The sequence below is a fragment of the Pelodiscus sinensis genome, chromosome 29 (genome assembly GCF_052426305.1).
Source record: "Pelodiscus sinensis isolate ZL-2025 chromosome 29, ASM5242630v1, whole genome shotgun sequence".
Lineage (NCBI taxonomy): Eukaryota > Metazoa > Chordata > Testudines > Trionychidae > Pelodiscus > Pelodiscus sinensis.
The window spans coordinates 15,583,933-15,611,629 of record NC_143080.1 but is presented as its reverse complement, the minus strand read 5'-3'; the positions used below and the strand labels follow the sequence as shown (position 1 = coordinate 15,611,629).

Genomic DNA, 27,697 nt, shown 5'->3' with positions numbered 1-27,697 from the left:
CGGTTACACCGTCCCGCAGAGTGTTCAGCATGTGCACAGATGCCGTGTGCTTTCTGCCACGTCTGCCTGCTGGTGCACTGGGCACTGGTGAACGGTTACACCGTCCCGCAGAGCGTTCAGCATGTGCACAGATGCCGTGTGCTTTCTGCCACGCCTGCCTGCTGGTGCACTGGGCACTGGTGAACAGTTACACCGTCCCGCAGAGCGTTCAGCATGTGCACAGATGCCTTGTGCTTTCTGCCACGCCTGCCTGCTGGTGCCCTGGGCACTGGTGAACGGTTACACCATCCCACAGAGTGTTCAGCATGTGCACAGATGCCTTGTGCTTTCTGCCACGCCTGCCTGCTGGTGCACTGGGCACTGGTGAACAGTTACACCATCCCACAGTGCGTTCAGCATGTGCACAGATGCCGTGTGCTTTCTGCCACGCCTGCCTGCTGGTGCACTGGGCACTGGTGAACGGTTACACTGACCTGCTGCGCCACTGAAGGTTGCCCCCGAGTGTGCTCGTTCAGAGGACCCAACCCGCAGTGCAAACGCAGCCAACTCCACAGAAGCCGTTTCCCCTCGACCTTGCTACGCCCGCCCAGAGAGTGGAGTCGCTGCATCGTTGCGACGCTTTCGGGGGTTGTTTTGCCTTGCGAACCCCCGTTTCGTCTCACTGGAGACGTGCTTCCAAGGCCAGGTGTACAACACAGAAGTGTCACAGCGCACTGGGGCTGAGCAGTGGCTGCCTGTCCCGTTTTATCAAATAAATCACCAGGAACAGACCCATTGCGGGGACATCTCTGCGCGCAGCACAAAGGGCAGGTGTGACGTGCCGGTCAAAGGCAGTGATATCCGGGTGAGTGGACGTGCCCTTTGGAAGGGCGCTGCAGGCCCCGGGGTGCATGTACCCTGGCTGAGAACCAAGGACTGACGCCGACTCCCCGCCCAGACGCTAAACGGTGACCCCTCCTGTCAATGGGGTGCAGCGCCGCGGCTCCTGTGTGGCGGCAGCATGCAGCTGTGCCAGGCACTGCTTGTTGTGTGGACATGCTCCCAGCCCAGGTCAGCCCCTCACATGCCCTAAAGACCACGCAGGTGCAATCATGGTCTGGCGGCCACATTTGAATTACCGAGGCCCACGGTGTCCCGGGCAGCAGTGACCCATCTCTGGGGAGAGTGTATTTAACTATTTTAGAAAGCCATTTCTAGGCTAAGGACGCAGGCAGGGCACTAGACTAGGCCTGGGGTCAAGGCTGTGCTCTGCCACAGGCTTCCTCTGCACCTTGGGCACGTCACTTGTCTTCTCTGCACAGCTCCCCACGTGCACAGTGGCATGGCGGCTGTGCAGCGCCTCACAAAACTGACACAAAGGAGAACACGGGCTGGTTGCTGTGGGGTTTAGTAACGGTGGGAGTTCGACCATGCTGGTTGTGGGGGCTGCGTGGTACAATGTGCCCTCTGCCCCCCAGCAGGGTCAGCACTGACTGAGCTGGGAGTGCGCAGGCAGCAGGCAGAGAGGAGGCTGCTGGACTGGAATCCAGGTCTGCGCTCTGCAGCGAACAGAGCCTGTTCCTGGCGGCTTGTCTGGGGGCTGGTCTGAGGTGCGCACAGACCGACACCGCCCAGAGCGCACAAACGGCCCTCAGGCTGGACTCCCAGCGTCGGGTCACAAGTCGCAAGGTTTCCCTGGTTCCTCCTGGGCCAGCAGACAGGAGGGGCTGCAGTTTAGCTCTCAGCAGCGCTGAATCGCCCTGGGAAGCAATAAGAATACCGCCTAGTGGAACGTCTGTGGGGTTTGCTGCCTCTTCTCAGACTTTGCTTTCAAGTAGGACACAGAGCACAGGGTGTTTGGTGCTCACTTTGTAGTTCTGTTTTATTACAAAACATTGACACTGGAAAACGATCGTCCCGCTCACCGGACTGACGTGCTGCAGTGCGAATTCATCCCCGAAAGCTCAGCTTCAGCCTTCTGTAGAATCCATAGACTGGTGCCCTGTTCACAGGACCCTTTTGTAGCTCAGCCCCAGCTGCGGGCGGCACAGGGCTGGGGGGGGGACCCCCCATGGGCAGTGCAGAGAGCTGGAGGGGGGACTCAGCCCCAGAATCAGATGTGGGGGGAGGGTCAGTCCGAGCCCTGCCGGGGGAGGGGGCAGCTTGGGCAAGCCCCCCAGGAGGGGGAGGGGCCAGGGAGGGACTTGACTTTCCCAGGTTAGTTCTGCGCTGGAGCTGGGACCGGGCTCCAGGGTTTTCCCTTTCTCGCTGCTTGTTTGTTCCGTGCGCCCTCTGGCGGCGGGTTGCATTGCTGCGCCTTCCCAGAGCGCTCCGGAGCGGGTTTGCGGCCCTTTGCGATTAACGCCAGCTCATTTTAACGCGTTCATTCGGCCCGGCGTTAACGCCCACTAATTGACAGCCCTGTTGAAAATTACAAACGGAGCCGCGCTTTGAGACCTACAGGCAGAGCAGTCTGCGGGATACCTGATCCTGGGAGTCTGTTTAAAAGTCACTTTCGGGCTCCGACGCCCTTCCCTGGGAGCCTGGAAAAACTGTCCCTATTTGTATTCTCATGGGCCAGGACCCGCTGCTGTAGGCACGGCACAAGCACAATGGTCCCTGGCCCAGGGAACAGGCAGGGCTTGCAAACTGTGGCCTTTCGGGGTGCGCCTGCACGGCACCCAGAGCTCAAACCAAGCTGCAGAATTTGAGCTACACACATTGCGTAGCTTGTTTCGAGTCAATTTCAAACTAGCTTGTTTTGTAATTCAGAGCTGTCTGCGCAGCACCACATTTCGAACAGCCCGTTATTCCACAACGTCCCCCGCTCCCCGTGGAAGGAGGTCACGGGTGGGAATAGTGGGCCTGTTCTATTTCGAGATAACGGGCGGGCGGTGAGACGCGGGACAGCTGTGCCGGGAGACCTGGCGCACTGCGTAGATGTGGCCTTGCACCGAGGCAAGCGCCACAAATCCCACCGAAGCCAAAGCCTGTTTGCAAAGACAGCAGCGAAAGAGCCCCGGGCGCAGGCCTGCCGTCTGCTCATCCGCTCGCCCAGGGGTGAGAGCAGAGGGGGCTCCGAGGACCCCCAAGCCTCCCCACGGCGGAGGTCAGAGACCAGAGGGAGGGGCAGGAAGAGGAGGTGGAACTGAGCGAGACCTTGGCAAGGCGTTTGGGGAGCACCGTCCCGGCAGGCGTTTGACACTTGTGTTGAGTCAAGAGCAGGCCCAGTCTCGCCCAGGAGTCTGCTCCTTGGACCTGGCAGGCGGGAAGGGTGAGAGCAGTGTGACAAAGGGGCTCCCCTCGTGTCCTTGGCCCAGGTGTGCGGGATCGGGACAGAGGCAGAGCCAGCTAGGCCACCGGGCGCAGACCAGCGATTCCCTCCACCGGGTGATCCAGCCCCCCGCTCTCCCGAGTGCAGGGCAGGGCAGAGGGGGCAGCGGTGCTGGGGTCTGGCCCAGCGTGGGAAGGAGGGAGAGAGGCACAGGGGCCTGGCACAGGCTAATGTACAACACGCTTGGGGGGGAGGGCGACATGGCCCCGTGGCTCCCCCGACCGGGCACCGCAAAGGGCCACGGACTCCAGGCACTTTGGACAGAATCCCTGGTCTCATCACTCAGAGCTAAGGGAGGAGACTTTGCCTGCCTGTCCCTTCACAGCTCAGACTGTAAACCCTGCCCGCGGGCATCCCCTCCCATGACCCTGCCCTGCCTGCCCGAGGGCATCCCCTCCCCTCGGCCCTGCCCTGCCTGGCCCGCGGGCATCCCCTCCCCACGGCCCTGCCCTGCCTGGCCCGCGGGCATCCCCTCCCATGACCCTGCCCTGCCTGCCCGCGGGCATCCCCTCCCATGACCCTGCCCTGCCTGCCCACGGGCATCCCCTCCCATGACCCTGCCCTGCCTGGCCCGCGGGCATCCCCTCCCCACGGCCCTGCCCTGCCTGGCCCGCGGGCATCCCCTCCCCTCGACCCTGCCCTGCCTGGCCCGCGGGCATCCCCTCCCCTCGACCCTGCCCTGCCTGGCCCGCGGGCATCCCCTCCCCACGGCCCTGCCCTGCCTGGCCCGCGGGCAACCCCTCCCCACGGCCCTGCCCTGCCTGGCCCGCGGGCATCCCCTCCCCTCGACCCTGCCCTGCCTGCCCGTGGGCAACCCCTCCCCACGACCCTGCCCTGCCCGCCCGTGGGCAACCCCTCCCCACAGCCCTGCCCTGCCTGACCCGTGGGCAACCCCTCCCCTCGGCCCTGCCCTGCCTGGCCCGCGGGCATCCCCTCCCCTCGGCCCTGCCCTGCCTGGCCCGTGGGCATCCCCTCCCCTCGGCCCTGCCCTGCCTGCCCGTGGGCAACCCCTCCCCTCGGCCCTGCCCTGCCTGCCCGTGGGCAACCCCTCCCCTCGACCCTGCCCTGCCCGCCCGTGGGCAACCCCTCCCCACGACCCTGCCCTGCCCGCCCGTGGGCATCCCCTCCCCACGGCCCTGCCCTGCCTGCCCGTGGGCATCCCCTCCCATGACCCTGCCCTGCCTGCCCGAGGGCATCCCCTCCCCACGGCCCTGCCCTGCCTGGCCCGCGGGCATCCCCTCCCATGACCCTGCCCTGCCTGCCCGAGGGCATCCCCTCCCCACGGCCCTGCCCTGCCTGGCCCGCGGGCATCCCCTCCCATGACCCTGCCCTGCCTGCCCGTGGGCATCCCCTCCCCACGGCCCTGCCCTGCCTGGCCCGCGGGCAACCCCTCCCCTCGACCCTGCCCTGCCTGGCCCGCGGGCATCCCCTCCCCACGGCCCTGCCCTGCCTGGCCCGCGGGCAACCCCTCCCCACGGCCCTGCCCTGCCTGGCCCGCGGGCATCCCCTCCCCACGGCCCTGCCCTGCCTGGCCCGCGGGCATCCCCTCCCCTCGACCCTGCCCTGCCTGCCCGCGGGCAACCCCTCCCCTCAGCCCTGCCCTGCCTGGCCCGCGGGCAACCCCTCCCCACGGCCCTGCCCTGCCTGGCCCGCGGGCATCCCCTCCCCTCGACCCTGCCCTGCCTGCCCGCGGGCATCCCCTCCCCTCGACCCTGCCCTGCCTGCCCGAGGGCATCCCCTCCCCACGGCCCTGCCCTGCCTGGCCCGCGGGCAACCCCTCCCCTCGACCCTGCCCTGCCTGGCCCGCGGGCATCCCCTCCCCTCGACCCTGCCCTGCCTGCCCGCGGGCAACCCCTCCCCACGACCCTGCCCTGCCTGGCCCGCGGGCATCCCCTCCCCTCGACCCTGCCCTGCCTGCCCGTGGGCAACCCCTCCCCTCAGCCCTGCCCTGCCTGGCCCGCGGGCAACCCCTCCCCTCAGCCCTGCCCTGCCTGGCCCGCGGGCAACCCCTCCCCTCGACCCTGCCCTGCCTGGCCCGCGGGCAACCCCTCCCCTCAGCCCTGCCCTGCCTGGCCCGCGGGCAACCCCTCCCCTCAGCCCTGCCCTGCCTGCCCGTGGGCAACCCCTCCCCTCGACCCTGCCCTGCCTGCCCGTGGGCAACCCCTCCCCTCGACCCTACCCTGCCTGCCCGTGGGCAACCCCTCCCCTCGACCCTACCCTGCCTGCCCGTGGGCAACCCCTCCCCTCGGCCCTACCCTGCCTGCCCGTGGGCAACCCCTCCCCTCGACCCTGCCCTGCCTGGCCCGTGGGCATCCCCTCCCCACGACCCTGCCCTGCCTGCCCGTGGGCAACCCCTCCCCTCGGCCCTGCCCTGCCTGGCCCGCGGGCAACCCCTCCCCTCGGCCCTGCCCTGCCTGGCCCGCGGGCAACCCCTCCCCTCGGCCCTGCCCTGCCTGCCCGCGGGCAACCCCTCCCCTCGACCCTGCCCTGCCTGCCCGTGGGCAACCCCTCCCCTCGGCCCTGCCCTGCCTGGCCCGTGGGCAACCCCTCCCCTCGGCCCTGTCCTGCCTGCCCGTGGGCAACCCCTCCCCTCGGCCCTGCCCTGCCTGGCCGTGGGCAACCCCTCCCCTCGACCCTGCCCTGCCTGCCCGTGGGCAACCCCTCCCCACGACCCTGCCCTACCTGGCCCGCGGGCATCCCCTCCCCTCGACCCTGCCCTGCCTGGCCCGCGGGCATCCCCTCCCCTCGACCCTGCCCTGCCTGGCCCGCGGGCATCCCCTCCCCTCAGCCCTGCCCTGCCTGGCCCGTGGGCATCCCCTCCCCTCGACCCTGCCCTGCCTGCCCGTGGGCAACCCCTCCCCACGGCCCTGCCCTGCCTGGCCCGTGGGCAACCCCTCCCCACGGCCCTGCCCTGCCTGGCCGTGGGCAACCCCTCCCCACGGCCCTGCCCTGCCTGGCCGTGGGCAACCCCTCCCCTCGACCCTGCCCTGCCTGGCCCGCGGGCATCCCCTCCCCTCGACCCTGCCCTGCCTGGCCCGCAGGCAACCCCTCCCCTCGACCCTGCCCTGCCTGCCCGTGGGCAACCCCTCCCCTCGACCCTGCCCTGCCTGCCCGCGGGCATCCCCTCCCCTCGACCCTGCCCTGCCTGCCCGCGGGCATCCCCTCCCCTCGACCCTGCCCTGCCTGGCCCGCAGGCAACCCCTCCCCTCGACCCTGCCCTGCCTGCCCGTGGGCAACCCCTCCCCTCGACCCTGCCCTGCCTGCCCGCGGGCATCCCCTCCCCTCGACCCTGCCCTGCCTGGCCCGCAGGCAACCCCTCCCCTCGACCCTGCCCTGCCTGGCCCGTGGGCAACCCCTCCCCACGGCCCTGCCCTGCCTGGCCCGCGGGCAACCCCTCCCCTCGACCCTGCCCTGCCTGGCCCGCGGGCATCCCCTCCCCACGACCCTGCCCTGCCTGGCCCGCGGGCAACCCCTCCCCTCGACCCTGCCCTGCCTGGCCCGCGGGCAACCCCTCCCCACGGCCCTGCCCTGCCTGGCCCGCGGGCAACCCCTCCCCACGGCCCTGCCCTGCCTGGCCCGCGGGCAACCCCTCCCCACGGCCCTGCCCTGCCTGGCCCGCGGGCATCCCCTCCCCTCGACCCTGCCCTGCCTGCCCGTGGGCAACCCCTCCCCACGACCCTGCCCTGCCTGCCCGTGGGCAACCCCTCCCCTCGGCCCTGCCCTGCCTGCCCGTGGGCAACCCCTCCCCTCGACCCTGCCCTGCCTGCCCGTGGGCAACCCCTCCCCTCGACCCTGCCCTGCCCGCCCGTGGGCAACCCCTCCCCACGACCCTGCCCTGCCCGCCCGTGGGCAACCCCTCCCCACGGCCCTGCCCTGCCTGGCCCGTGGGCAACCCCTCCCCACGGCCCTGCCCTGCCTGGCCCGCGGGCATCCCCTCCCCTCGGCCCTGCCCTGCCTGGCCCGTGGGCATCCCCTCCCCTCGGCCCTGCCCTGCCTGCCCGTGGGCAACCCCTCCCCACGACCCTGCCCTGCCTGCCCGTGGGCAACCCCTCCCCACGACCCTGCCCTGCCTGCCCGTTGGCATCCCCCCCCACGACCCTGCCCTGCCTGCCCGTGGGCAACCCCTCCCCTCAGCCCTGCCCTGCCTGCCCCGTGGGCAACCCCTCCCCACGACCCTGCCCTGCCTGCCCGTGGGCAACCCCTCCCCACGACCCTGCCCTGCCTGCCCCGTGGGCAACCCCTCCCCACGACCCTGCCCTGCCTGCCCGTTGGCATCCCCCCCCACGACCCTGCCCTGCCTGCCCGTGGGCAACCCCTCCCCTCGGCCCTGCCCTGCCTGCCCCGTGGGCAACCCCTCCCCACGACCCTGCCCTGCCTGCCCGTGGGCAACCCCTCCCCACGACCCTGCCCTGCCTGCCCGTGGGCAACCCCTCCCCACGGCCCTGCCCTGCCTGCCCGTGGGCAACCCCTCCCCTCGGCCCTGCCCTGCCTGGCCCGTGGGCAACCCCTCCCCTCGGCCCTGCCCTGCCTGCCCGTGGGCAACCCCTCCCCACGACCCTGCCCTGCCTGCCCGTGGGCAACCCCTCCCCACGGCCCTGCCCTGCCTGCCCGTGGGCAACCCCTCCCCACGGCCCTGCCCTGCGTGGCCCGTGGGCAACCCCTCCCCTCGGCCCTGCCCTGCCTGCCCCGTGGGCAACCCCTCCCCTCGGCCCTGCCCTGCCTGCCCGTGGGCAACCCCTCCCCACGACCCTGCCCTGCCTGCCCGTGGGCAACCCCTCCCCTCGACCCTGCCCTGCCTGGCCCGCGGGCAACTCCTCCCCTCGGCCCTGCCCTGCCTGCCCCGTGGGCAACCCCTCCCCACGACCCTGCCCTGCCTGCCCCGTGGGCAACCCCTCCCCACGACCCTGCCCTGCCTGGACCGTGGGCAACCCCTCCCCACGACCCTGCCCTGCCTGCCCGTGGGCAACCCCTCCCCTCAGCCCTGCCCTGCCTGGCCGTGGGCAACCCCTCCCCTCGGCCCTGCCCTGCCTGCCCATGGGCAACCCCTCCCCTCGGTCCTGCCCTACCTGGCCCGTGGGCAACCCCTCCCCACGACCCTGCCCTGCCTGCCCATGGGCAACCCCTCCCCTCGGCCCTGCCCTGCCTGCCCGCGGGCAACCCCTCCCCTCAGCCCTGCCCTGCCTGCCCGTGGGCAACCCCTCCCCTCAGCCCTGCCCTGCCTGCCCCGTGGGCAACCCCTCCCCACGACCCTGCCCTGCCTGCCCGTGGGCAACCCCTCCCCACGACCCTGCCCTGCCTGCCCGTGGGCAACCCCTCCCCTCGACCCTGCCCTGCCTACCCGTGGGCAACCCCTCCCCACGACCCTGCCCTGCCTGCCCGTGGGCAACCCCTCCCCTCGACCCTGCCCTGCCTGCCCGTGGGCAACCCCTCCCCTCGACCCTACCCTGCCTGCCCGCGGGCAACCCCTCCCCATGACCCTCTCCTGCCCTGCCCACGGGGAGAACATCAAAGCCTGGGAAAGGGGGCAGAAGGATACACCATGGAATTCTGATTTTTCCATTTGTTTTCTGCCCCCGTCCTCTGATGCAGAGTAGCTGGTTTGCCCCAACACTAACTTTAGCTTCTTTTTGCAAACACGCTAATTTCATAATCTGTGCTGCTGAGGGGCCTGTGCAGACACTTTGCTGTGTACTTCGTAACTCAGCAATAACTGGCAGTCCTAAGGCGCCACGGCAAGGCGCTCCGAAAAGAACGTTATTCAGTTCATTACTTTTCTGTTGTCTGTTTACAAAATCCTCCGGGACCTTCCTTATACGTCAGAGAAAAGAAAAAGCCAACCAGCCCAATAGTTTTCTTTTGCATCTTGCTGTTAAAGACAACTTATATTCAGATCCGTGAGGTCCTTCGTTTTGTTCCAAGTTTGATTGTGACAACGGGTTCCATGCACCGCTGTAATGCAACTAACAAAGAACAGGAACATTGTAATCAAACCCTAAGAAGAAAAGCTCGAGCTGACAACAGTTTTAATCAAACCTTGCCTGCTGAATACATGGAGTTCTGTCAGAAACGTCATTTCAGGATTTCACACCATTTGAAAACAAATTGCAAATGGAAAATTGTGAAGAATTGAAATTATAGTTGGGGGGCAAATAACTTCCCAACCCCTGTCAGGACAAAGAAGAGAAGGCGTTGCTGGGGCGGCTGTGTTTTACGCAGGGTGTAGTGCAATGGAGGGGCTGAAACACGGATTTTGTTCAGTCGTGTTTTTGTCTGTAGGAGACTGCCCAGCAACATGGCGTGCTGCCTCTGCCAGATGAAGGAGAATATTGAAATTCTGTGCAAGACAGTCAAGTTACACTGTGAACATTCGTGTGCCACCAACTCCTCCCTGTGCGGTAGGTTTCCAGTGAACGTATTGTTCTGAACGTAGACACCTTAACTCGGACCATTACTCCACTAGCTGCTGTGTAAGACTCCACTGGGCCTCCGCTTCCAGCAGCCAGTGCCCCACTGCACCCAGGCCTAGGTCACTGGTCACCCCACCTCACAAACGATATTGCAGCATTCGGGTGGGTTCAGAGCTGAGATGAATGATCAATGGCCTTTGAAACCCCTGGTATGAGGCCCATCTATGAGGATTTCTTACCTCAGAAAGGAGACAGTGCAATCATGTTTGGTTTAGAGCAGTGAGATCAGGAGTCCCTGTTCTTCCTGTGTCCTAGGACAAGAAAAGGGGGTAAAAGGTGGCAAATACAAAATGGAAACAAGGAAATACTATTTCACACAATGCATCGGTGGACTGTGGAACTCACTGCCACATGAAGTTAAGGCCAAGAAGGTAGCAAGATTCACAGACTCAGAGAATCAGAGAATCCTAGAACTGGAAAGGATCTTGCGAGGTCATCAAGTCCAGGGTATGTCTAGACTGCAGGCTTCTGTCGACAAACAGCATCTCGACTACATCCAGTTCTGTCAACAAAGCAAGCCGCTTTGTCGATATGCGAGTGTAGACGCAAAGGACAGTGTAGATGCAATAACGCCTTCTGTCAACCGAACTCTGTCGGCAAAAGGCGTTATTCCTCATAGAATGAGGTTTACATCCGTCGACAAAACTGCCGAGTTCTGTCAACGTTATGTCGACAGAACTCGGCGGTAGTATAGACGCGGGTATAGTTTTGTCGACAAAAGTGGACTTTTGTTGACAAAACCCTGTAGTCTAGACACACCCCCAGTCCCCTGCCCTCATGGGAGGGCCAAGTACTGTCTAGATCACAGCTACTCAACTTTGGAAGCCCCAGGGCCCACAGAGATACTCACAGCACATGCCAAGGGCCGCAACTTAAGAGCAGTTGCATATACATGCAAATATATATGCAAATATATGCAAATAACTTCTTTCACACTGACAGGCATGAATACAAAAGTTAAGCCTTAAGCCGCAGCGCCAGACCCAAACGTGGCCAGCGTGAGCCAGTCGGCACCTCTCAGGCTCTGCCCACAAGTCTCAGCAGCCAGCACTTCCCACAATGCCCCAGCGCTCCCGGCACCTCCTCCCTGGGGTACCGGCCCCCATACCTGTCTGTTCCCGCCAGCCCATCCACTTGCGTCTCTCAGTGCTCACCCTGCCGGGGAGAAGCCTCGCCGCTGTGGGGCATGTTCCCAGGGAGGCCATGTCCAAAGGATCCCACCTGCGGGCCACATGTTGAGTCACCCTGGTCTAGATCATCCCTGACAGGTGTCTGTCTAACCTGCTCTTACATATCTCCAGAGATGGATAGTCCACAACCTCCCGGGGAATTTATTCCAGTGTTTAACCAGCCTGACTAGCAGGAAGTTTTTCCTGATGTTCAACCTCAACCTCCCTGGCTGCAGTTTAAGCCCATTGCTGCTTGTCCTGTCCTCAGAGGCCCAGGAGAACAATTTTTCTCCCTTCTCGGTGTAACACCCTTTTAGATAGTTGAAAATTATCCCATCCCCCTCCGTCTTCTCCTTTCCAAACTAAACATGCCCAGTTCTTTCAGTCTTCTCTCATAGCTCGTGTTTTCTAGACCTGTCATCATTCTTGTTGCTCTTCTCTGGACCCTCCCCAATTTCTCCACATCTTTCTTGAAATGTGGTGCCCAGCACTGCACACAATGCTCCAACTGAGGCCTGATCAGCTCAGAGCAGAGCAGAAGAATGACTCCTCCTGATTTGCGCACAGCACTCCTGTTCATGCATCATCCCACAATCAGGTTTGCTTTTTTTGCAACAGTGTTGACTCATATTTAGCTTGTGATCCACCGTGACCCCTAGATCCTGTTTCCACAGTGTGTCTGCCTAAGCACTCACTTCCCATTCTCTGTGAGACGGATTGTTCCTGCATACGTGGAGCACTTTGTATTTGTCCTTATTAAACGTCATCCTGTTGGCCTCAGACCATCTCTCCAGTAGTAACAGGGTGGTTGGAGAAGGCCCCAGGGCAGTGGTCCCCAACTTTTCGGGGCTGCTGGGAGCCTGGGGGCGGGGCTGCTCACACACCAGGCGTCTGGGGGCAGGGCCACACATGCGCCGCGCGCCCGGGGGCGGGGCTATGCATGTGCCTGGGGCCGGCACCGCACATGTGTTGCGCGCCCAGGGGCGGGGCCACCCATGTGCCCTGCACCTGCACCACACATGTACCCTGCACCCGAGGCAGGGGCCGCCCACGCGCCACGTACCCGGGGCTGGCACCGCGCATGTACCCTGCACCCGAGGCAGGGGCCGCCCACGCGCCAAGCACCTGGGGCTGGCACCACACATGTACCCTGCACCCGAGGCAGGGGCCGCCCACGCGCCAAGCACCTGGGGCTGGCACCACACATGTACCCTGCACCCGAGGCAGGGGCTGCCCACGCGCCGCGTACCCGGGGCCGACACCGCGCATGTACCCTGCACCCGAGGCAGGGGCCGCCCACGCGCCACGTACCCGGGGCTGGCACCGCGCATGTACCCTGCACCCGAGGCAGGGGCCGCCCACGCGCCAAGCACCTGGGGCTGGCACCACACATGTACCCTGCACCCGAGGCAGGGGCTGCCCACGCGCCGCGTACCCGGGGCCGACACCGCGCATGTACCCTGCACCCGAGGCAGGGGCCGCCCACGCGCCAAGCACCCGGGGCCGGCACCGCGCATGTACCCTGCACCCGAGGCAGGGGCCGCCCACGCGCCAAGCACCCGGGGCCGACACCGCGCATGTACCCTGCACCCGAGGCAGGGGCCGCCCACGCGCCAAGCACCCGGGGCCGACACCGCGCATGTGCCCTGCACCCGAGGCAGGGGCCGCCCACGCGCCACGTACCCGGGGCCGACACCGCGCATGTGCCGTGCACCAGGGGCGGGGCCAGCCCAGATGATTCGGGGGGCGCACATAAATGCCCCGGCGGGCGCCATGGCACCCACAGGCACCATGTTGGGGACCACTGCCCCAGGGCATGCAGCAGAGACAAGGGAGGAGGCTCTGTGGCCTGAACTAGGGACTTGAACGCTGGACCCTTACATTAAGATCCTGAGGCTTTGTTGACTGAGCTAGCCAGGCTCATAGAACTCAAAAATTCAATTCGTGGAATGAGGAAGCCTAATCCGAACTAGCTACTCCATGCCCCGTGTGGCCGCGCGGCACGGGGTTCCAACTAGCCGGGATTTAAAAATGGCGGCTCCCCGCTTATGGAAATGAAGCCCGGGAAATTCAAATCCCGGGCTTCATTTGCAAGTGCGGTATGCCTCCATTACCACCCTAGTTCGAACTAGCGGGGTAGTGTAGACATACCCTAAGGGTGTTAAACTGAGGTTATCTGGGTAGCTGTAGTCAATACAATGTGTATCCACTGTACGATTAGTCGATAAGGACCGCTCTGCAGAGCCGCGGCGGGGTGGGACTCAGCCGTCCCAGCTCGTAGTGACTCCGGGAGCCAGCCGTGCCATGGCTCTGCATTTTAAATGCAGTGAGAGTCACCGGGCTCTTATGCAGCGTCCTGGACCAGTGCGAGCCAGGACTGCTCGGTCCTGGCTCACACCGAGTCCAGCAGCCCCAGTTCATGGCAGGCAGCCCTGTCCCCACCCCCCACTGCCTCTGATAAAGGCAGCATGGGGGACAGGTGGCACCGCAGAGATGGTGCTGGGGGGAACTGGCTTTTAAGCTGGCTCCCCCCAGCACCGGCTCCTGTTCCCCACCCCCCTTGCTGCCACTCAGCCTCTCTGCCCTTTTCCTGGGACTTCCAGTTGTCCTGGCACAACTAACCCCAACCTTGTTTAAGTTAGGAGGAAGGGAAGCTGCCGACCAAACGTAGTGGTGCTAGCTCTACACTTAGGAGGCGTTCTTGACTAAGCGGCCTCGCAGACAGACACACAGACAGGCAGACGCACTCTAAAATACAGACAGACAGAGACCGACCGACCGATGCCCTCTGGCTCCGAAGGGTGCTTGATCTAACACTGTGGTTCTTAGCGTTCACACGCACGCGGCGCGTCATCCATAGCGTCACCTAGGACGCAACCGCGTTGTGTTGCCAGTAACTTCCGTCTGAGGCTCTGAGCGTCAGTGTAGCTCCGCCGTCGTGCTGAGCGGTTGCTGTGTCGTTTGCCCTGTGCTACATGTGCTGGAGGTGGGCCACGAACATTTTTTGATTGGCCTGGTGGTCCGTGGACTGAAACGAGTTGAGAACCACTGAATAACAGGACTTCCCCACTCTCTACCTTCTCCACTAGCTTCAAGTGGAGTTTCTGACGCTTGCACCGTGTCTCCCTGAGGAGTGTCTGTGGGCACAGGTGACACACGAGGGGCAGGAGGGGTCACGTGACCCCCAAATGCTGTGGGTGGAAGGGGCTGGCGGAGCACCTAGTGGGGGCTGGCGCCCACAGCAGGGGTCTGCCCCAGCCCGCACTCACTGGCAGAGCAGGGCAATCGGAGCAACAGCCCCAGCTGTGTTGCTCAGGGCGGGGATAGGACCACCCCGCAGTCACCCGCAGTCACTACGTACGCTGGGGTCACATTGCTCCACTTCCCCTGTTGCTGCTGGACCCGCACTGCCAGTGCCTGCCCCACTAGTCCCCCAGGCCACATCACTTGGGCAGGGCAGGGCAGGGCAGGGCAGGGAGAGGTGGCACCTGGGGCAGAAGGAGGCTGTCCTGACCCGTCCCTGGGCTGGGGGGGAGGGGTCCCACGTGGCCCCTCTGTCCCCCTTCACCCGTCATTGTGTCTGGGGGAGGGTAAACCCGGAGCCCTCGTCTCTGGCGCAGACACACAAGTGTGCTCTCTTGGGTTTTGGACAGTTCACGAAGAGCCTTTCGAACAGATGCAAGAGGAGCTGATGAAAGTGTTAGAGGCCAGGAAACTGAACGCCAGCGCTGTGCTACATCTCCAGCCCGAGGAGCCTTCGCCCCAGAGCGACAATGCACCCGCAGTGCCGGGGGCTAGCCGGGGTCTGCCTAACGCTGCTGTGGATCTCGACAAGCCAGGAGAGCTTCTTGCCGGCGTAAATTACCTTTTCTTCAAACACCTGTCCCGGCCGGGGGAAAGGAACAGCGCGGAACTGGCCGTCTTGCCGGGTTCTAGACTGCTGAATTTCAATGTCCACCAAGGAGAGGGGCTTTTGAAACTTCTTGCAGACCAAGCCAGCCTGCTGGCGCGGCCCGACTTCGAGCACATGGACTGGGCCAGCGAAGGTGAATTGAGGAAGCTCTACATGTTGGCCAGCCTGCTCGCAGCAGAGCTCCAAGAAAAATTAAAGAAGGTGGAAAACGGCAGCGGCATAAGCACGGCCAGAGCTGTGCTCGAGCCCTTCCTGACGACGCCTGCCACGCACGAGAGCCAGGCCCACAGAACTGGGTGGCAAACTCCAGCCGTGCCTGGGCACCTGAGAGGCCTTCTGAAAGCCACACGGCTGTGTGGGGAACTCGCCGAGCAATGCACCAAGGCTTTATCTGGGCACAGGCACGGCCGGAAGAACACTCCGGAGAGAACAAAGCAATGTGAGGACTACCAGGTGAAATGTGCGAGGGAGGGGAAGGAGGAAAAACCACCCATCAAGGGGGAACGAGCCACCCGGGGCGCCCAAGAAGAGAGGTGCAAGGGGCCTGCTTGTGGGTTTAGCCGACTCCGAAGAGAACCGAAGGCGGCATTTAAGAGTCAGATGCAAATGCTAAGTGACTGGGATTTGCAGCACATGGTACAAAGGAGGAAGAACATGGCTGGAAGTTTAAATCCCTCTGGCACAGTTCCTGTCTCCAGACATCCCGAAATACCCCAGAGACACTCCCTAGCACACCTGCCTACACAGGCCTCTCGCTTGGCCGTCTCGTTTAAGGTCGAAAACACTTCGGAGGATTTAACAGGCAAAATCATTATTTTCTTGGAACATGCCAATAAAACTGGTGGGAAGAAAGAGCTGGCTCTAAAGATGAAGCAGGCACCCCTTAGAAAACCCCCCAAAGTTTTTATTTTCAGAAACCATGGCCAGAAAGGGAGTCCCCATTTCAACAGACATAATAATCTTTTCCAGAAGCCATTTCATCGAGTGAATTCAGAGGTCAGGCCCATGCTGCTGGAAAGAAAACAAAAGCCGGGGAGGAAGAGTAAACACCCTGCAATCCATGTGCTGTCCCACCGAAAGAGGCCTGCTTTGGCCAATGCTGCCCTGAAGAAGCCATCGGTAAACACAGACTCTTCACTGGATGGTCTCTTACCGAGCATTCACCGAGCGAACGAAACACACTGGAAGCACCAACCAGAGAGCTCCACTCTCCCCTACGCACTGCCCGGTTCCTCAGCCCCAGATAACTACTCGGTGCAAGGAGACCTCTTTGAAGCCGAGCTGAATGGCCGGCTGCGCTCCCTCATCCCAAACCAGGCAGTGAGAAACCTCATCTCCCACGTGATCCGAACCCTGAAAATGGACTGCACGGAGCCCCGGGTGCAGCTGGCCTGCGCCAAGCTCATCTCTAAGACGGGCCTGCTCATGAAGCTGTTCAGCGAGAGGGAGGACATCAAAGAGAGCTCCCCGCTGTGGCGCGCCTACCTCTGGGAGAGCGAGCAGGCCCCCAACGACAGCGCCCGCCACAGGGAAGCTGGCAAGACCGACGCCGAGGAGGTAAGCACCCCGACACCCCGGAGGGGCTGGAGAGAGCGCGGCGGCAGCTCCCAGTCCCACCTGTGGGCATGCCTTTCTGTTCCAGTTCCCCCCGGAGCCTCCCCAGTACAGCTATGGCAACAAGCTGCTGCTGGCCATCTCGGTGACGGTCGTCATCATGATCATTATTGCAGTGATTTGCCTCATCGAGGTAAGCCAAAAAGCCGTGGGGTGGGGCGAGTGGCCACTGCGGGAGTCCTCACTGCACCGACTCAGGGCACGGACCCCTGGCTTTCACCAGCTGCCAGAAACCAGCCAGAGCAGCCCTGTGGGGCCTGCCTCTGCACAGTCCGGAGGGGCGGCTGGAGCCCCGGGCGTGGACTTTTATTTGCCTGGGGTGTTCCACAGAACCACAGAATCCCGGGGCGGGCAGAGCCCTCAGGAGTCATCCAGTCCAGCCCCTGCCCCAAGCAGGACCAACCCCGACTCAGTCATCCCACCCCTGCTCCATCCCTTCCCCCACGGTCCCATTCTTGCTCCGCCTCTTCCTACCCCTAACTCCGCCCAGTTCCCCGAGGTCCCACCCTTGCTCCGCCTCTTCCTGCCCCTAACTCCGCCCAGTTCCCCGAGGTCCCGCCCTTGCTCCACCTCTTCCTGCCCCTAACTCCGCCCAGTTCCCCGAGGTCCCGCACTTGCTCCGCCTCTTCCTGCCCCTAACTCCGCCCAGTTCCCCGAGGTCCCACCCTTTCTCCGCCTCTTCCTGCCCCACTCTGCCCAGTTCCTCGAGGTCCTGCCCTTGCTCCGCCTCTTCCTGCCCCACTCTGCCCAGTTCCTCGAGGTCCTGCCCTTTCTCCACCTCTTCCTGCCCCTAACTCCGCCCAGTTCCTCGAGGTCCTGCCCTTGCTCCGCCTCTTCCTGCCCCTAACTCCGCCCAGTTCCTCGAGGTCCTGCCCTTGCTCCGCCTCTTCTTGCCCCTAACTCCGCCCAGTTCCCCAAGGTCCCACCCTTGCTCTGCCTCTTCTTGCCCCTAACTCCACCCAGTTTCCTGAGGTCCCGCACTTGCTCCGCCTCTTCCTGCCCCTAACTCTGCCCAGTTTCCTGAGGTCCCACCCTTTCTCTGCCTCTTCCTGCCCCACTCTGCCCAGTTCCCCGAGGTCCCGCCCTTGCTCTGACTCTTCCTGCCCCTAACTCCGCCCAGTTTCCTGAGGTCCCACCCTTGTTCCGCCTCTTCCTGCCCCTAACTCCGCCCAGTTCCTCGAGGTCCTGCCCTTGCTCCGCCTCTTCCTGCCCCTAACTCCGCCCAGTTCCTCGAGGTCCCGCCCTTGCTCTGCCTCTTCCTGCCCCTAACTCCACCCAGTTTCCTGAGGTCCCACCCTTGTTCCGCCTCTTCCTGCCCCTAACTCCGCCCAGTTCCTCGAGGTCCTGCCCTTGCTCCGCCTCTTCCTGCCCCTAACTCCGCCCAGTTCCTCGAGGTCCTGCCCTTGCTCCGCCTCTTCCTGCCCCTAACTCCGCCCAGTTCCTCGAGGTCCTGCCCTTGCTCCGCCTCTTCCTGCCCCTAACTCCACCTAGTTCCCCGAGGTCCTGTTTCCCTTCTCCCCAGCAGGCTGGACTATATTTCCCATGATGCACTCCTGTCTCCCTCCTGGAGTGTGGCGTCATGTGAGCTTCTGGCTCTGGAGTGTGTCGTCTCCTAGTGAGACCACCCATTGGGGAGAGCCGGGCCACTCACTGAAACTACCACATGGCAGAGGCACGTCCACTGCGTGAGGGTGAAATGAACAACCCGACTTTTCAGCAAACGCACTTTCCCTGCAACCTGCTGTTTAGCTGAAGAACAAATTCCAGCCAATGGTGCAGAGAGAAAGCGCTCGCCTCGCTGCCGCTCAGTAGCCAGGAGCGCGGTGCAGCAGGGACAACGCCCAGCAGCTCTTGTTTAGGAGTCTTTTTTTCTTCTTAAGCAGATTTGTTCCCAAAGATCGGCATCTTCTCAGTCAACGCATGACAAAAAGCCTCCGTCACTCTGGTAATTGTTCTCTCGCAGAGTAACAGAGACAGCTGTTTGCTCTTGCTAATCTCAGGACCTTGCAAACCTTCCCACTAGTGCGGAGAGGAGTCACAAGGCACCCACTCGGATAGAAAAGCTTCCCTTTTAGCAAACCCAGGGCCCCGCTCCAAAGAGTGAGAGATCCCAGCTGCTGACTAAGAAGCTCAGACCTCTGCAAGCCACTCCCCAGAAGCTGCTCTTTGCTCAGCAATTGATTAATTAACTAATCCCGTGGGACAGCTACCCGCTGCTGGGACAGGTTCCCCGCTGTCCCGGCCCAGTAGCCGATCCCAAGGCAGCAGTTTGCCGGGGAGCTGGGATCCATCAGCTCTGCCCAGCTCCTACCGAATTTGTTAAATCTTTCGGCGAATGCCCTCAGGTCTGATGCTCAGTGGGCCCTGCTCCGGATCAGGTGCCCGGCAGCCCAGCTGGAATGGAAAACGGAGGAGCAGACTCCTGCGCTCTCCTAGGCCGGGGCCTCCCCGGCTGAGAGGCTCCCCTGGCCAGCACTGACCTGCCGCCGTGTCCCTCAGCCAGGGTGACCCTCCTGCAGCGTGGGAAGCCGGGGCACGAGGAGACATTGCTCCTCCGCTGGCCCAGCGCTTGAACCGAGGGTTTTCTGCGCCCGCCTGGCTGCTCGTGCCTCTTGCCTGGCACTGGGGCCACACGGACACCGCAGGCCTGAGGCTCTCAGGCGTCCTGGGGGAGGCTGCTCCTGCCCCTGGGAGCGGAGGGCTCTGAGCCCCATGGCCCACGTTCACATGAGCCATGGAGCAGCCTGCCCCAGCCCCTCAAAACCACCCGGACGGGAGGCCGCCCTCCCTCCAACTTGTTATGTCCACGAGTGCAGAGTGAATGGCAGTGTTGTGTGGTGGGCTGGGCGGGGGGGAGACGCAGGCCTGCTTGCCCGGGGGGCTGGGCGGGGGGGACAGGTCTGCTTGCCCAAGGGGCTGGGGAGCTGGGCGGGGGGAGACGCAGGCCTGCTTGGCTGGGGGGCTGGGCAGGGGGGACACAGGCCTGCTTGCCCGGGGGGCTGGGGGGCTGGGCGGGGGGAACCACCTTCTCCCTCTCTGCCTCCTAGATCAGAGCATCTTTCCCAGGCCCCAGCGCCGTGTTTCTGCCCCTGCTCAGTTTCCCCCCTCCCAGCCCTGCGGGGGTCTGGGCAGGGCCGTGCCCACGTGCTGCTGCACCCCCACCCAGCCGGCATTTGCCCCCGCTGCCCGGGGCGGGGCCGTTCTCGCGCTGTGCGGGCAGAGCCCCGGATCCGGCGCCGCGGCACGCTGCCATGGCAACGGGCTCGGGGCCAGGTGCACACTGGTGGGCCCCACGCTGGGCCCCTGCCGCCCCGCGGGGCTCGGGCGCTCCCCCGTTCCGGCGCCTGGCCCCAGGGACAGGCTCTCCCCCCGCGGCCCCGGGGTTCTCCCCTGCGTCCCAGGGTCCCACCGCGGGAGCCAGGCTCGGGGCCGGCACTGACACGCTTTCCTTTCGCAAAGGCCCTTTCGGAAGCTCTCCCGGGAGAACAGGAGCAAACCCTCCCTGGAAGTGATTCAGCAGGTAAGGCCGGCCGGCCGCCCCGCTGCGCCCGCCCAGGCCCCGCCCGGTGCCAATGTCTCCGCTGTCTGCCAGGTGCCTGGGGGAGCCGAGGCGTGGAGCATGGAGAAGCCCCTCTGGCTCCGGGACATGTATCTGCCCCTGGATTCCATCCGCAAGAAATCCATGGCCCAGAAGTTGTACGACAGGGAGTCCTCGGACGAGGAGGAAATCTTCAACAAGGCTGATCTGAGGTAACGCAGGGACGCCTAGAATGGGGACTAGGAAAGGCTGGGCCCCCCTGGCTCGCTGGCCTCCCGGAGGGCGCCCCACGGTGCTCTGGGCGAATGCCCATCTGGAGACAGCTCCAGGGGCAAGGCCAGCTGCTGTCCCCCCGCCCCACAGGACCTGGAGCCGGTGGGGGGAAGGGACCGTCTGACCAGTCCGCTCTCTGGGGACTGAGCGGGGGCAGCGCACAGGGCTGGAGCCTCAGAGGCGAACCCTTCGCTCGCCTGCACCCGGCTCCCAGCATCGAGCTCCACCTCCCCGGGACCCGACCAGGCTCCGAGGCAAGGGCTAGCTGCATGGGAGCCGCTCAGAGATGCCTGCTGCTGGCCAGCGACTCTCCTTACCCTCCGCGGCGTGGCTCCGAGCCAGCACAGCCCGTACGCCGCACTGCGCGGGTCCGTGAGCACAGCCCGTACGCCGCACTGCGCGGGTCCGCGAGCACAGCCCGTACGCCGCACTGCGCGGGTCCGCGAGCACAGCCCGTACGCCGCACTGCGCGAGTCCGTGAGCACAGCCCGTACGCCGCACTGCGCGGGTCCGCGAGCACAGCCCGTACACCGCACTGCGCAGGTCCGCGAGCACAGCCCGTACGCCGCACTGCGCGGGTCCGCGAGCACAGCCCGTACGCCGCACTGCGCGGGTCCGGGGGCACAGCCCGTACGCCGCACTGCGCGGGTCCGCGAGCACAGCCCGTACGCCGCACTGCGCGGGTCCGCGAGCACAGCCCGTACGCCGCACTGCGCGGGTCCGCGAGCACAGCCGGTACGCCGCGTTGCGCGGGTCCGCGAGCACAGCCCGTACGCCGCACTGCGCGGGTCCGCGAGCACAGCCCGTACGCCGCGTTGCGCGGGTCCGCGAGCACAGCCCGTACGCCGCACTGCGCGGGTCCGCGAGCACAGCCCGTACGCCGCACTGCGCGGGTCCGCGAGCACAGCCCGTTCGCCGCACTGCGCGGGTCCGCGGGCACAGCCCGTACGCCGCACTGCGCGGGTCCGCGAGCACAGCCCGTACGCCGCACTGCGCGGGTCCGCGGGCACAGCCCGTTCGCCGCACTGCGCGGGTCCGCGAGCACAGCCCGTACGCCGCACTGCGCGGGTCCGCGAGCACAGCCCGTACGCCGCACTGCGCGGGTCCGCGGGCACAGCCCGTACGCCGCACTGCGCGGGTCCGCGAGCACAGCCCGTACGCCGCACTGCGCGGGTCCGCGGGCACAGCCCGTTCGCCGCACTGCGCGGGTCCGCGAGCACAGCCCGTACGCCGCACTGCGCGGGTCCGCGAGCACAGCCCGTACGCCGCACTGCGCGGGTCCGCGGGCACAGCCCGTACGCCGCACTGCGCGGGTCCGTGAGCACAGCCGGTACGCCGCACTGCGCGGGTCCGCGAGCACAGCCCGTACGCCGCACTGCGCGGGTCCGCGGGCACAGCCCGTACGCCGCACTGCGCGGGTCCGTGAGCACAGCCGGTACGCCGCACTGCGCGGGTCCGCGAGCACAGCCCGTACGCCGCACTGCGCGGGTCCGCGAGCACAGCCCGTACGCCGCACTGCGCGGGTCCGTGAGCACAGCCCGTACGCCGCACTGCGCGGGTCCGTGAGCACAGCCCGTACGCCGCACTGCGCGGGTCCGTGAGCACAGCTCTCCCGCCACTGGGGGCTGTGGGGCAGCAGCCCCGGCGCTCTGGGGCCCTGCGGAGCTGCACCAACCGCCCTATGGACGGGACCCGTGGGATGGCCTGGGGCTGGGGCCCTGGTGCAGCAGCAGATGCCCCCCCCCCCCCACACACACACACACACACACATACACTCACCACAGTGGCAGGAACTAGAGTGGCTCAACAATCGGCTCTGCCCCGCCCTGCCGCCCTCTCCCGGCCTGCTGCTCTTGGCTTCTCGGGGCAGGGGAAGCAAAGTGCAGTGGGCCTGGAGGGTGGCACGGAGGCTTAGGGGTAGAGCTCGAGGAAGGGGCAGGGCCTCTGGCGGGGGGATGCCCCAGCCCCCAAACCTGGGCCTGTGGGGAGGTGTGCCTCAGGCCCCATGCCCCCCTTGAGACAGCCCTGTCAGTGAGACTAAGGCCCAAGCCCTCAAGGATACTTGGGAGCCTAACTCCTATGAGAGTGAGCTGCCTGCATGCCTTCAGGAGCGGGCCTCAGCCCTGGGCCTGCTGGATCAAGGGCTTAGCTCGCTGGACTTTGGGTCAGGCCTTCTAGAGCTTTTGTCCTGCGTCTGCACCAAGTGAGCTCGTACAGCGGCCCCGGCTCCAGGACGGAGCTGTTAGCATCGCTGTAAAACGCATGCACAGATGAAGAGGGGAGCCGAGCGGTTCCTAGGCTCCGTAGTGGCAGCACCATGCCATGCTCTGATGTGTAGGAGCTGAAGGAAGGAAATCCTGCTGCACGTTCAGTGAAAACCCAGTTTTCCTGGAGCTAGATGGGATCGTCTTTAATCTCTCCACGTTTGTCTTTTTCTGTTTAGAGGACGATATGAGCGGTCGTCCAGCAAAGACAGCTACTAACGTGTATCGTTGTGAATACTCCTGTATAGCAAGGGACTGTATAAAGTTAGAACGTTGTTCTGTGTTCCGCAGGGGGACGGGAAGCCGGCCTTTCTGACGCCTTTGCAATAGATGATTAAATAGATGCTTTGTCAGAGAACATGTCTGGCTTGGTGCTACCCCTGTGGAGTGGGAGGAGCCCAGAGCCCAAGCAACCGCTAAATCACAATGGAACACCCCCGGGCCCATCAGATTGTTCTTCCCTGAGCAGACATACCCTGTGTGCACCCATTCGCCCTTTCCCAGGCCAGGGTCCTGCGCTCTCTTCCTCCATGCTCTGCCCACTGCCTGATTCCCCCTCGTAAGAGCAGAGCGAGGGGGGACTTGAGAGCAGCCTTTAACTTCCTGAAGGGGGGTTCCAGAGAGGCTGGAGAGGCTGTTCTCGGGGGGGCAGAACGAGGAGCAATGGGCCCAAGTTGCAGCGGGGGAGGTCTAGGTTGGACATTAGGAAAAACGATTTCCCGAGGAGGGTGGGGAAGCCCTGGGCTGGGTTCCCTGGGGAGGGGGGTGGAATCTCCATCCTAGAAATTGTTACGTCCTGGCTGGGCAGGTCCTGAGTTGGGCTTGGTCCTGCTTGGGCAGGAGTTGGACTCGATGCCTCCTGAGGGCTCTGCCAGCCCTGGGATTCTACGATTTTATGCCAGGAGCTGAGTGTCCCCCTACCGCCCTGTGTGCGCCCCCATTAGCCCTTCCTCCCCCCAGGGTCTCCCTTTCTCCCCCGTGCCAGGGGCTCTCTGGACTCCTGCCAGGCCCTCCCATTCCCATCCTGCCTGGGACACAAGTTATTTAAGGGGCCACCATTTGAACTCCACTGGGACAATGGGCAGAGCTGAGATGGGGGCTCCCTTAAGCTGAAGGTGGACGACCTGTAGCCAGTTACAGCTAAAGGCAGTGGGTCTACAGCCAGGGGGTCTCCGGTGTCCCCCCTCCCCATCAGCAAAGGAATGGCCCACGGATTCCCAAATGCTGGAATTGCCCCGGGCGACGGTCTAATGAACGGCCAAACAGCCAGAGACTTGCCACCCCGCTGAGCACCGGCCTTGCTTCCCGGAGCCAGCTGGAGCAGGCCCATAAAGCCAAGTGCTGACCGGAAGGTCTGGGCTTTGCCCCGGCCTGAAGACGAGTCAGAACAAGCGGAGGTTGTGGGAGGCCTGCTAGCCGTGCGCTCGGGGCTGTTCCCCACGCCGGCAATCCGAGTGCAGGAGGAGAGGGCCTGCAAGAGAGCTTCACGACTTTGCCTCCGTAGGCCCTGGTTACAACATCTTCCCCCCAGAATCACAATGCACAGATTTTGGGGACTCGAGTGTTTTTATCCCTAAAAAACCAGGGGTGAGCACTTGAACCCACCCCCAAGGGGACCCCAAAGTCTTTTGCCCCAAAAGAGCTTGAAAAAGGGGGAAAACAAGCTGCAGTCTCTGGCAGCTGACCTCTCAGTCAGAGGCCTGCAGACAGACAGACAGACAGACAGACCTCCTATACCTTCCAGGACACACAAATCAAATCATCACCTTAAAAAAAGGGATTTTTATTACAAAACAAGAGACATACTTGATGCAGCAGAATTGCTTGCTAGATGTTACAGAGCAACTAAGGAAAACACAGCCAGAGAAACGTCTGTGGGCACAGAGCTCGGTGGGAAATGGGGAAGGGAGGTAGAGTCACAGAGAGCTGTTCAAACCAAACCACAAAATAAAGAAAAATACCCGGACTGCAACTAGATCCACTTTTCCTTTACTTACTTCCAATCTTCTTTATTCAGTCCACTTCCGTGCCCCAAATTCCTCGGAGGCATGGCCGTCCTGCCTGGGTTTCAATCATTCTGTGTCTCTCGGCTCCTAGTTTTTCTCTCCCACCCAAAGGAGCAGGCAGGGAACCTACAGCCAATTCCAATTTCAACCCTCTATCTCGACTGGTTCCCCTGGCCCCCTGGCCAACGTTGCTAGCTCCCTGAGTTAACCCCTTAGCACCGGGTGCTGGTCAGCACTCCCCCTGCCCATTACAAATGTACGAATCCCCTTTGCTACATTGGAGCACCCAGACCCTTTGTCACTGCCCAGCCCAACATACACCAATGTGCTGGCTCCAGGGAAGCAGAGCCCCCAGCTCACTGGTTTCACCTCATTGCCGCCCTCCTGAACATGAGGCCCTTAGACGTGTCGCCAGCAAAAGCTACTGACGTTTCTTTTACACTGGGGGGTTGAGGTTCAGACAAAAGCAAATGTGGGGGTGGAAATACAGAGGTCCAGGTGGAAGCCAAACAGCCTGTACTTAAGGCAGATAAGGCATCTCTCACCCAATGGCCAGTCCTAGCTCAGTCTAGATTGCTGGCATCGACCTTCCATGGGCAACTGCACCAGGCAGAATTTCTCTTCCGTAATGGGTAATTGTGCCCATCCTTCATCTCCTACGGTACAATGAGTCTCCTGTCCTTTGGTGGGCAAACCCAATGGACAGAGGAAAGGGGGAACCCGCCAATGTAGGGGGAATTCCTGTCAGTAGGAGGGCTGGTGCTAATGAGGCCAGCTGAGTGGGCGGGCAGTGTCCCCACCGTGGTTTCTGATGTCAGTTGGGTGTTGAATGTGAGGAGCAGGTTTTATAGCGGCCTTGGCTCGAGCCGGAGAGATCTGACAAATTTGCACACGGAGGCCGATTCTGCACTTTCTCTCTGTGGTTGGCTTTTACAAAAGACAGGACTAGGCAGCACTTTAAAGACTAACAAGATGGTTTCTTAGGGGATGAGCTTTCGTGGGCCAGACCCGCTTCCTCAGATCAAAACCTTTTGAAATTCCTGTGTAGAATGGTTGCTTTTAAATCCAGGAAGGAGTGGCCAGGCAGGTTAAAATGTTCCCCTACAGGCTTATGTGTGTGACTGTGACGCCCCCACGCCGCCCCGCGGCGTTTGCCCAGAGGGCTCGCTATGGTCCTTGAGTCTCGAGCTCCCTTGGCTAGTCTTATTCGCATTTTCGTCTTCGGTTTCCCCCCCGCAACAAGGCAGGAGGGGAAGGGGGGCCCGGGCCCGCCCACTCTCACGGGCCCCAGCCCAGGGCCCTAAGGGTTCTGGTCCAAGTGACCCGAACCTGGCTGACGGGGTACGACCCTTAACTCGTCAGCCCACCAGTCATCCCTGACTCTGCCCTGGGCTGCTTCCTTCCCCTTCTGCTCCCGAGCTCACCAATTCGCTGCAGTCCGGGGTATCCGTAAGCCTGGGGTGGTCCGCTGCCTCGGCGTTGCTCCTCTGGCCGGTGGGGGGCTGTGCGGTGGGGTGCTGTGCTGCGCTGCTCTGCGCCGCTCTGCACGGCGCTGTCCTCCGCCCGCGGTCTGCTGCCCCCCTTCCCTTGGGGCCGCGGTCCCATTTTAAAGTTGGCGCCGGGGGCGCGGCCCCGGCGTCCTGCGCCGTCCCCGCCCCTCACGCCGGGGCGTCTGCCCGTTGCCGGGGCAACGGGGCCTGGGCTCCGGCGCGCCCGGATGACGTCCTCCGGCGCGTCGGAGGCCAACGCGTTCCTCGCCGCCGCCGAACACCGCGGACAGCGGCGGGGGGCGCTCCGCCTCCCGCTGTACAGGGCGGCTGAGACGGGGCTCTCTGCCATGGGCGGGGCCACCCCGTCACACACCTCCCCCTTTAACTGCCCTCCCTCTTCTTCCGAGTCTGCCTCGTACCTTCTCGAAAAGAAGTCCGCATTTTGGTGCTGCGCGCCAGGTCGGTGGGCCACGTCAAAGGCGTATGGCTGGAGGGCCAGGTACCACCGCATCAGGCGCGGGTTCGCGTCCTTCATAGTTTGTATCCAGCGGAGTGGGGCGTGGTCTGTGACCACCTTGAACCGTCCCCCTAAAAGATAGTATCTTAACATGTCTAAGGCCCACTTTACCGCGAGGGCCTCCTTCTCAATGGTCGAGTAGCAACGCTCTCGTGGGAAGAGTTTGCGACTGATGTACACCACCGGGTGTTCTTCCTCTCCTTCGCCCTGCGAGAGGACCGCCCCAATCCCCATCTCGGAGGCGTCTGTTAGGACCGTAAAGGGGAGGTTAAAGTCAGGTTGGGCCAATACGGGGTCGCGACTTAAACTTTCCTTTAACCGCCGAAAGGCTACCTCGCACTCGGTCGACCAGCCCACCTTCTGGGGCATCGCGGCCCGAGTTAAGTCTGTTAGCGGCGCTGCTATTGCCGCGAAGTTTGGGATAAAACGCCGATAGTATCCGGCTAGCCCGAGAAACTGGCACACCTGTTTCTTTGTTTTGGGTGGGGGGTAGCTCTTCAAGGCTTCGACCTTTTCTACCACGGGGCGTATTTGACCCCGTCCCACTACATACCCTAGATAGACTACCTCCTTTTCCCCGAAGCGGCACTTCCGTGGATTCGCCGTCAGCCCGGCTTCCCGCAAAGCCTGTAGCACGGCCCCTACGTGTTGGAGGTGTTCTCCCCATGTCTGGCTATACACGACGATGTCGTCGATGTAGGCGGCCGCCCATCTTCCCTGTTCCCTCAGCACCCGGTCCATAAGGCGCTGGAACGTTGCGGCGGCACCATGTAGCCCGAAGGGCATCCGGGTGAAATGGTATAGCCCAAACGGGGTCGAAAAGGCCGTCTTCTCTCGGGAGGTCGGCGTCAGGGGAATCTGCCAGTATCCTCGGGTCAGATCCAAAGTGGACAGGTACCGGGCGCCTCCGAGCCGGTCTAGCAGTTCATCTACCCGTGGCATGGGGTAGGCATCGAAGCGCGACTGCGCATTGACTTTACGGAAGTCAATGCAGAATCGCAGTGATCCGTCGGGCTTCGGGACGAGCACTATAGGGCTGCGCCATTCGCTGAAGGATTCCTCCACGACTCCCCACTGGAGCATCTTCTGCACCTCCCCTCGCACCGTCTCCCACATCCGCCGGGGCACGGGCC

At 63.7% G+C, this 27,697-nt stretch overlaps 1 protein-coding gene across 4 annotated transcripts in view; it reads left to right on the top strand.

Annotated features, from left to right (window-relative positions):
• The window catches only part of LOC106731892 (leucine-rich repeat-containing protein 37A-like), a 62,459-nt gene extending 36,615 nt beyond the window's left edge, over nt 1-25,844 (top strand). For 2 of the 4 annotated variants that reach the window (XM_075911244.2, XM_075911242.2), the window contains exons 8-14: nt 9,590-9,708; nt 14,603-16,419; nt 16,505-16,609; nt 18,357-18,421; nt 19,936-19,996; nt 20,069-20,226; nt 22,731-25,844. In XM_075911244.2, coding sequence (XP_075767359.2) covers nt 9,590-9,708; nt 14,603-16,419; nt 16,505-16,609; nt 18,357-18,421; nt 19,936-19,996; nt 20,069-20,226; nt 22,731-22,770 — 2,365 coding nt within the window. In that variant the 3' untranslated portion in view covers nt 22,771-25,844. Of the gene's footprint in view, nt 1-9,589; nt 9,709-14,602; nt 16,420-16,504; nt 16,610-18,356; nt 18,422-19,935; nt 19,997-20,068; nt 20,231-22,730 lie in introns of those variants that run through there. The other 2 variants (XM_075911243.2, XM_089773983.1) reach the window with 2 other exon arrangements.
• The last annotated feature ends 1,853 nt before the right edge of the window (nt 25,845-27,697 follow it).